This window comes from Dermacentor variabilis, chromosome 3 (genome assembly GCF_050947875.1).
Source record: "Dermacentor variabilis isolate Ectoservices chromosome 3, ASM5094787v1, whole genome shotgun sequence".
In the NCBI taxonomy this organism is placed as follows: domain Eukaryota; kingdom Metazoa; phylum Arthropoda; class Arachnida; order Ixodida; family Ixodidae; genus Dermacentor; species Dermacentor variabilis.
The window spans coordinates 220,261,018-220,270,874 of NC_134570.1; the positions used below are offsets into that span (position 1 = coordinate 220,261,018).

At 45.0% G+C, this 9,857-nt stretch overlaps 1 protein-coding gene across 1 annotated transcript in view; it reads left to right on the top strand.

Moving 5' to 3' along the window:
* SerT (Serotonin transporter) overlaps nucleotides 1-9,101 on the top strand; it is a 698,017-nt gene extending 688,916 nt beyond the window's left edge. The window contains exon 13 of the mRNA XM_075686868.1: nucleotides 8,330-9,101. Coding sequence (XP_075542983.1) covers nucleotides 8,330-8,407 — 78 coding nt within the window. The 3' untranslated portion in view covers nucleotides 8,408-9,101. The remainder of the gene's footprint in view (nucleotides 1-8,329) is intronic.
* The last annotated feature ends 756 nt before the right edge of the window (nucleotides 9,102-9,857 follow it).

The following is a 9,857-nucleotide window of genomic DNA, read 5'->3' on the forward strand; positions in this document are numbered from 1 at the left end:
CCATAATAATACATATAACTTCAAGGTAGAGGTATTATGATTTCGGCAAGGGATAAGTGGATGCACGTCCTGAAAAAGAACTTTTTCTCTTGGACTTCTGGACCGGATGCCAAGCTTTCTGAAGACTGACAACAAAATGTGCGCTGTCTGTCTTATAACTGTCTCCACAGCTTGAGAACTACGAAAAGGAAAAAAATTCAAGTGCGTGCGTGAAAGATAAGAACTATTAAAGGCAACAAGTAATTCAAATAGTCATCGAGGAGTTTGAGGGATGGCATATTACTCTACCGCCTGCGCGGCTAATGATGGCCACCGGCCCGGCTGAACCATATATATATATATATATATATATATATATATATATATATATATATATATATATATATATATATTAGAGAGAGAGAGAGAGAGAGAAAGAGAACAAAAAAGAAGAAACGGAACCAGCGGGCCCGATTATTATTCATCATATCATAAGCTGCCCACAAACACCCAGGTCAACATAGGGGAAATTATTTGTACTTACTAATTGAATACAAGAAATAATAAATTCATGCAAAAGAAAGTGGGTGAAACAACAAATGGCTGCAGCTGGGATATGAACCCACGCCTTCGCATTACGCGTGCGATGCTCTTCCCAATTCAGCGACCACGGCGCCATTTTCCCATCCGCTTTCTTGGGTAATTATGCTTCCTAGTAGAACCCTGGGAGTGTTAGCCAGCGCCGCCACTGACAGACCTTGGCGGCAGATGTTTAACATCCTTTCTACCGTAGGCGTCAAGAGTGCGTGACCTTACTTAGGTGACGGCAGCTGATCAATGAACCCACACATGCTACCTGAAGTCATCAATTCTGGCGGATTTGTAATGAACGACAAGGGAACCGAGGCGCCCGAAATTTATTGATCATATTATAAGAAGCCAACAAACATAGATGCGAAAGACAAGATAGGGGAATTACTTTCGCTCACTAATTGAATTAAAGAAATTATAAATTAATGGTAATGAAAATGGCTGAAAAAGAAGTTTAGTTTGAACCACCCGTAAAGCTTAAGTTGTCCCACCCCCAAATTTAATTTTGCTCATGCTCAAAGATGAAGTAAACGCTTACCCAATCTTAAATTAACCCAGCCCCAAATTTCAGTTCGCAAATCCCCAAATTTCAAGTTGGTCCACTCCAATGTTTATTTGGCCCAGTCCAAAATTTATTTCGCCAACCCCAAATCGAAGTTGGCCCACCTCCAAATTTCATTTGGGCCACTCCTAAATTTCAAGTAGGCCCATGCCAACATTTGATTGGCCCACCCTCCACATTCAAATTGGCCCGCTCCCTAATTTAGGTTGGCCTACCACAATTTCTAATTGACCCGCACCCAAATTTAGGTTGGCCCATCCCCATACATTTAGTTGCCTCCTCCAGACATAAATTCACTCATCCCCAAAATTTCAGTTGGTCCACCACGAAATCTCAGTTGGCCAACCCCCATGTTCACGTTGGCCCACTCCTAAATTACAATTTGCTTGCCCCTACTATGGGCTTCGCCATGCATATGAAGGTTCCTATGTTTCCCTATGTGAATTCTGTCTGATCAGTTTTATTTTTTATTGGTTTTGACTCCGTATTACCTATAAAGCTAACAATCATCTACATTTAAGCTATTATACCGATTTGATGTCTTAACATGGGAAATTACGCATATTGTGCAGATACAAGTGATTACACTTTTCACGTCACGGGCTGAAGTACTCGGCAAACAATACTTCCGCATTGATAAAACTAATCAGATACATGCGGCTCTATAAATATGCATGGCTAATTATATATTAAGGGTGGGCCAACGGGAATTTTGTGGGGGTCCAACCTGAAATATGTGGGTGGGCTAAAGTCAGTTGTGAGATGAGCCAACCTAAAATTCCGGGTGGGCCAACTGAAATTGAGGGGTATACGCTGACGTATACATAGATAAGTGCCGTGGAGTTCCTGCATATATTTTTTTACATCTCTTGGCAGGTGCAGATCTGCTACGCAGAAACATGCCCCTTTTGGAAAATTACCAGGCTACCTTCATATCACCTAGTAAAAGATCAATAACGACAGTCGGTGCCCCGAACACCGTCTGCAAAAGAGCGCATTAGGGAGCGAGAATCCCAGCTCGGCAGTACTGAAGCAAGAGCTACCATTCGTTTGTTTTATATTGATAGCAATTGTATGGACGCTCCAAGAACATTTCCGCCGTCGCCGTGACATTCTCATATAAAGTCCAAGGGCTCGGCCTACGCTGTATGTGCGAGTGAAGCCATGCGGGGAGAGGCGACGATCGCGGCTCAGTCTCGTCCGCGCGACACAGACGAAGGCGGGCAGGAAGCGTTCCCTTCTCCCGTCTTGCGCGAGACACCCAATGTTGCGATGCACCGGGGTGCGAGAGAGGCCCTATGTTGTGAGCGATCGGCGTTGGGGAAGAGTCTAGGTGCGTCGGCAGCTCGCAGCGTTGTGCGTGCGCTGTGTTCTCGGCGCTCACTTTTCGTTGAAGAAATAGACAGAACGAATGTCACTTCGGTCGCGGCTGCCTCCTCACGCCAGCCTTTTGAGAGCGAGTCTTCGCGGTCATCGAGACAGACGTGTTCTCGTTTGTCTGTGGGACGCGCGCGACACCAGGCTTGCTAATTCAGTTAGTGCGCCTTTGTTTACAAGTTTACACCGCCGATAAAACTGCTATCCTTACTTCGTGTATCTGTCCACTAAATTCCTATCGCAATCGATGCTTCACCTTTCGGCCGAAACTGCCACTCTTTCTACAGCACTTGACAGACGCAGATCCGCAATCCAGCGATTTTGATCTTTTGGAATGTGCCCACGCTACCGCCATACCGCTTCTTAAGAATACAAGAACGTCATAAAGCTGAATGCCTTTGTGCTACAAAAACCATCTACAAAAGATTGCGCATGGAAGCCGGATGCACAGTTCTCCAGCAGTTCGCATTGAAGCAAAAACTACCATTGCCTCATTTTCTAGAGCTCTTCACAGAGGCAGATCTGCGACGCAGCGACATCGTCTTTTGCTAAGTGATAAGGCACCATCATACCACTTGATGAAAGCGCAAGCATGTGTCTAAGCTTATGCGTGGGTGCCATGAAGGGCATCCCTTCCAAAAGGGCATCCAAAAGAACAAAAGGGCATCAATGGCAGCCGCGACCTCAATTTGTGTAGGTGTGCGTTCAAGCAACACCTAGCATTGTTTCGTTTTTCTACATCTCTTGAAAGGCGCTTATCTATTGCGCAGCGTTGGCAGCGTCAGTAGATGACCCTGAGCGAAATCCAAACGGATAGGTTAGTATGTTAAATTTCATACTATACTTGTGTAGTCGTGTTTCTAACAATTTTTCTAGAACTCTATCAAGGAAGGAACTAAACAAAAATCATGTGGTAATTTTCAGATGAATTGTCACTTTTCTAAGACCTTCACTAAGACGTTCACTTCCTTAGTTGTTTAGTAGACATCAGAGCTGAAAGTAACGTAGAACATGCGGCATAAAATAGGTGAGGTTGTAGAACGAAATAATTTGATGTGTTTTGCGGAGATCTTACCGGCACCAAGAGGCGGGGATATTCTGTAGCTGTCCCGCTTATGAACATGTGCATTTCCTCTGCTGCTGAAGATATGATTGGCTGGGTTCTGGGACACTTCAGAAGGAGACAGCCGCTCGCAGCCAACCAGCCCTTTAGGAGCACGCGAAATGAACATCTCCACTAAGTGGACAATTGTAGATTACCGCTCCCTCTCCCCCAGGGTCATTTAAACATGTTAATATGAAATGACGCATGCCGTTTTTCAGGGATATTTGGGTGAAGAAAAAAAAATAGTAGCAGTCCCGCCCAAAAGGCCAAGCATCGACTGTGAGCGCAGCTCACTAGGACGGTATGACGCGCGCACAGGCAAACATGACCACGATAACCGCGAAACTAGCTGTCAAAGCGCTGGAGTGGGGAAGTGCGACAGCAGCAGCGAACGAATTGAATAGACCTTCCTTCTTCATCTGGCAACAACGCGAACTGAGCCGCAAAGACTAACCGCGCGACGGACTCGGTCCCCGTTGCAGATGGCTTTCAGATACAGTGGCCCGGGCTGTGTACAACGTGCCTACACTCCCCCAGAAGCCTTGCACGCGCCGGAAGACAGCGCGCTTCCTCCCCGCATTCTTCCCTTTCATGGCCAAGATTGAGCCGTGATCACCAGCTCACTCTCGCCTGCTTTCACTCGCACATGCCGCATACACAGTGGGGCGAAGATTGTATCGCCTTTGGACGTTAAACGGAACCTCACGGCGACGCCGATAGCGATAGCAGAAATGGGCCTGGAGCGTCCATTGCAACGCAACCGCGCGAGTCTATCAGTGCCAACCACAACAAGCGAGGATAATGATTAAGAGGACGGAAATATAAAGAGGAAGACCATGATGAACTACACTTTTTGCGCTCGCAATATAATTGCTATTGCAATAAAATGATTCTGGTGGCTGATCGAAGAAAAACTTAGGGACGTTTCACTTCGCGAATGCAGGTGGCGCGCAAGCGTATGGGTGCCAAGCACACATTACGCTATTGGCTCCCGGTGCGCCTTGACCCTTATAATGTCCGCATGGCAGATCGTATTCAAGACAAGGCTCGCGCGGCCGCACCATGCATAGAAGTCGCAGGAGCATAAGTCCCCGTTTTATACATTCGCTCACTATTTAAAAACCTAGCATGGTGTTAGCACAAATATTTACACAGGCAAACACCGGCAAACATGAACACTTCGCACTTCATGACCGCGGACATTTGCTGTCAAAATGCTGACGTCAGGAATCGTGGCAGCAGCAGCAAGTGAAGTGACCTTCTTGTTGTTTATGGCTTCAACTAAAACTCAGCAGTGAGAACACAGCGCACACAAAGCTACGAGCCATCGGCCCACCTCCACTGGGCCCCCAATGCAGGTCGCTTCGCAGATAAAGCCCACGCGACCGCGCGTGGTTGAAGTACAATGTCTCCCTTCATTTCCTTCTCCGGTGCCATGGTGCCATGTGCGCGACGGAATACCACGCGCTTCCTCCCCTTGCGCACAGAAGATTCAGTCGCCGTCGTCGGCTCACCGTCGCACGCTTTCACTTGCACACAGCGTACTGAGCACGAGGATGATGTTACCACGAGACGAACTCACTACGTATGCATCGCAAAGAAAACTACTAGCAACTGCCAGAGGAGGTCATCTCAGGGCGCGTCTGGCGCATCCGCCTCCTCTCAGGGATCTGCGGCTTCTTTCTTCAACCCCCCCCCCCCCACTTCGCTTCTCTGCACATTCCTCTAGGTGGCTTCGTACTTTCCACGACGCGCGATTCGCTTCAGCTCCAGGCGTCTTCGCTGCTACACGCGGCTTCCGACGTGTATTCGCCCATTTGAAGAGCTCAACAGTTACGCCTGCACGACTGGCGGGGAGAGTAGTATGTGCTGAAAAATAATCGCTGAAGGCATTAGCGATCTCATTCTGTGATGTTAAGATCGCACCACTTACACATAGTGAAGCAAAAGGGCCATGTGAATCAGAAATATTAAAAAAATTATTTACCAACTGGCATTATCTTCCACTATTATTACCGCGTTTTTGAACTTGGTCTTCTTATTAGTTGCGTTTTGCATTTTTAAGAAATGTGGGTAAAGTCTTTGAATAATGTCTAGATCGTGGTTTAAAGCTGTTTGAAGGCTATGACTTGGTTTTTTCGTACAGGTTGTGGTTTTTACGTAAAGAACGCTGCAGACAATTTGATGGCCAGGGGCAAATGGGAGCGTGATAGCGCCGCTTTGAAACCAGGAGGGTAATGCATGATCTCACAGTATTGTTAATAATTTTGGTAAGCTTCTTTAATGTAACCTCAAGAGCTAAACCATCAAGAACTGGCAACCAGTCTGCATATTCAATAATCATAGTGTAATAATTGTTATCTAATTAGCGTCTTAATTGCAATCTATTTACTTCGGAAGTAGATTTCACAGTGCAGAGAAATGAAGGGTAATGAACCATAATATTAGTTTCCATAACGCCAATTTGAGCACGTTCATTGAAATCAGAGATAGTACGGTCTATTAAAGAATGTGAACTACTGTTCGTATAGCGGGTAGGATCAGCTATAAGATACTGGTAGCAATAACTATAGAAGTAGGCGAGGTAGTGCTTTGTCACACTGCGAATATAATCTAATGAGGTTATGTTAATATCACCTAGAATCCGAACATTTTCACTCTAGCGAGAAAGGTTATGCCGCATGGCTTGAAGTTCTGTGAGAAAGCTGCAAGAATCACATGAAGGACAGCGATAGATCGGACCACAGCGACTTTGCAGTGGTTGTTATTTATGGCAAGTGTTTCAAATTATAACCAAATGAACTCACACATAGGGACGTTTAGATTTAGGCCGTGACATATCGAGTATGGTAAACCATTTAATACATAGAAGGCAGAGATTCCATATAAGTCAGCATCGCGATGGCAGTAATCTTACGGATAACCCGATAGACCGTAAATGTATTTATCTTCTGATAAATACCTTCTCTAATCGTGCGGAATACAGTCCAGTAATCAGAACATAGGGAACTGTACTCTTGCAAAAGATTAATGCTCATAAGTTCTAGAGTTTCAATTTTATTTCTTCGAACATATTGTGTTCCAAACTATATTTAGAGCTGAGTAGAATTTGGAAACTTTCGATGAGAGTTCGCCGCAGATGCTACCGATGGTTGTTTTGCTAACGCCAAAACGCAAGCAGCAATCATCTATTTGGTCCACATATGCTGCGCAGTATTAACAGGGACGTGTGCACGAATTCTTAGGCTGTAGGCTGTAGAATCTTGGATAAACGTGGCTGCGGCACCGTTGTTGGAGTGCCAATGACAATATTTGGCTACACTTGAGGAGCAATACGAATACTTATCATCTAGCGATAACCATGTCTTGAAGTGCAGCTGTAAGTAGAACTGACGCTATGGAACGTCAAAGAAGTGAAATTACTTTTTAAAAATTCTGAAGCTGCTGCAGTAGAATGTATTGCACAGAAGCGCGGGTCGCTCCATAATTTCTGCAGCTTGTGTGGGACAAAGCCCGTTGCACTACAAAGTACTAAGGCTATATGATCATTAGTGGTTTTAGTACGAATTAGCGTCCCTGCGGAAAGACAACTTTGGTTCTGACGAAGTGACAAAATCTTGGCTGTCATTTGTCTGTCAAGACTTGATTAGACAATTGTTGGTGAACAAGAGCTGTCAATCTTTGTCTTTTTGTATTGACAAGGGTATGCAACGACTGCTTTGTTGCCGGAAGTCAAGTGATCATTCACAAAAAAGTAATGTTGTCGCGAGCCCATAAGCCAAGGTCATGAGTGCTTATCGGAGTGTTTCGATACTGTCCTTAATAAATAATGCTTTTTTGCGCGAACAGAACCCGGCGAAAAAATTCTTGAAATTTATGTTTGTTTTTTTTTCCTCGCGGCCAACCACGTAGACTGCTTCCGTGATGGGGAAGTTTATTTTCGCACCCACAGTTTTCATTGTGGCTGAGCATTCCTCGCCCTGCGTACAAGAAATACCGTTTATTTTTGCTGTATTGAGTTTAGAATACTGTTCTAACTCCGCTTCTATGTTCCGCACGTTTGTGTCCTGAAACTAAGTTCCTTTTTGCCTCAGCAAGACATGCACATTCGGCTCTTACCTCCTAAATTACAGAATTTAGCATGACAGCACTGCACAAAAGACTCTCGACCTCTACTTTCATATACCACTTATTCTCCAAAAAGTAGATGCAGAGATGCCACTCCCGTCATAGTTTTTCTGTAGTAAAAAGCCTTGCACCATTTGCATAGCGTTATTGTGCGATAGATCAATGCTTAGTGCGCTCGACTCCCAAATGCACATTGTTTCATTGACACGGTTTGAAATCCTAGTGCAGCTTTAGAGAGGCGTTCGCTTTCGTCACATTGGGGCAAGGACCGAGCTAGGGATGGCGATATGGCCTGACGACGACGAAAATGTTGTTCGCTGTCAAAGGCGACAACGGTCATCCTCTGTATAACGGGATGGGCAGATAGAGAAGGAAAACTCAATTTTGAGATCATAATAGCTGTTGCAGTATCATTAAACTAGCCTTTTCAGATGTATTTTCCACATATTAGAGGGATGTAGCCTACAGCCCACGTAACGAATAGTCCAGCCCCGGTTGGTTTAAAACATATTTGCCATAACTGAACCACTTTGACTAGAGCTTGTAATAGATAAGTGTTGTTGATGGTCCCTGTTCTTTACTTTCAGCGACTGATCATCTGCCTTCGTCCACACAGTGCGGCTGCAAGGAAGCTCAAGCAGGGTGGTGTTCCCGCCTCCGTGTAGTCGCCTTCCCCACTTTGCCCCTAAGTGCGCAGCTCTGTACCTGCAGTACACACCATGGTCAAACTGTTTCCTGCCAAACGGTGGTACATGTATTTCAAACAAGAGTGCTTGTGATTCCCACAGCGAGAACGCTTATTTTATGGCCTGCACGTTTATGCACGTTTATGGCGTGCCTATACATTGCGATGTACATTTTGCACACAGGATCCGGTTTAGTTTTTGTGATTTCTTGTGAAACATTTTTGTTGGTACCGCGCTTCCATAAAAATGCATAAAAAACGCACGTGCAGCTCACTCGAAGCTGTTAAGGCTGCTCGATGTCTGTAGCTAGCTACAGACAAACAAATGCTGTTCTGCTTGTGCACGTTTTGTTCTACTTGGCAAATTGTGGCAGCAAAAATGGCACGCGAAGCTTTTATTCGTTTATGTGTTGCGCACTTTCAGATCAAGTATCGGTTTGATCAATGCCTATTGGTTTCAAAATCTAACTACTAAATATGGAAATATCTTTATCGAAACTATATTACAAACTCTAGCGGTTTTGAAAAATAGTACACTCTCGCACTGTGGCTACAATGAAGAACAGAAAGCAAATTTTTGTTGTTACCACGCTAAAAAATATTGTACTAACGAACTCGTAAGTTTCCGTACTGTGTAATATGCTGTTCTAAATAAAATTTTGGTTTTGTTCTCCTAAAAAGGGCATCTTTGTTTCAATAACAAATAGGTGAGAGTGGAATCTACAGCGTCTATGGCGTTGCCTCGCACTTGCTGGCACAAATTGCTGTTCGCTGCAGGCTAACAACACGTCGGAAGTGGTCTTCTCATGTAAGTAGCCAAATGTGAACATAGAAAAGTTGAAGACACCATATAGTGTTCTCGGTACGCATTCACCTCGACTCCCAAATATGTATTTTCTAAGCAAGCACCTAACTTAGTGCATGTGAAAGTTCGATATAGACTCATGTTTCTCTTTCTCTTTCTTTCACTCTGGTTAACCTCCCTGCCTTTCCATCATCCCTTCCTTCTCTCTCTCTCTCTCTTCCAAGCAAGCTACAGCCAATATGTGGATTCCAATTGCAAGAATGCTCATAACTCCCGCTTTGTCGATCTGATTTGATGAATTATAACACATACTTTCACGACAAGAGTGGTGAATTCGAATATTATATGTCATTTTATACGCCTGATATATTGTTACTAGGTGCTGCCAGAGACGAAGCTGAGGACAGTACAGAAGGCGACGAGGCTCGCTGATGTCGCGCGGACTGGCGTCCATCTTGTATGTCTGTGGGCGCGTTGTACGTGGCTTGGAAATATAGTTGAAAGCTCTCTTCTCCCGTACCATTTTGGTAGAGGTTGCGGGCGTTGCGCAGCGGACGTTCCCTGGTTGCATCGCCAATGCCAGCTCAAGGCTAGAATGCTTCGGACATGCCGCCACCTGCACCCA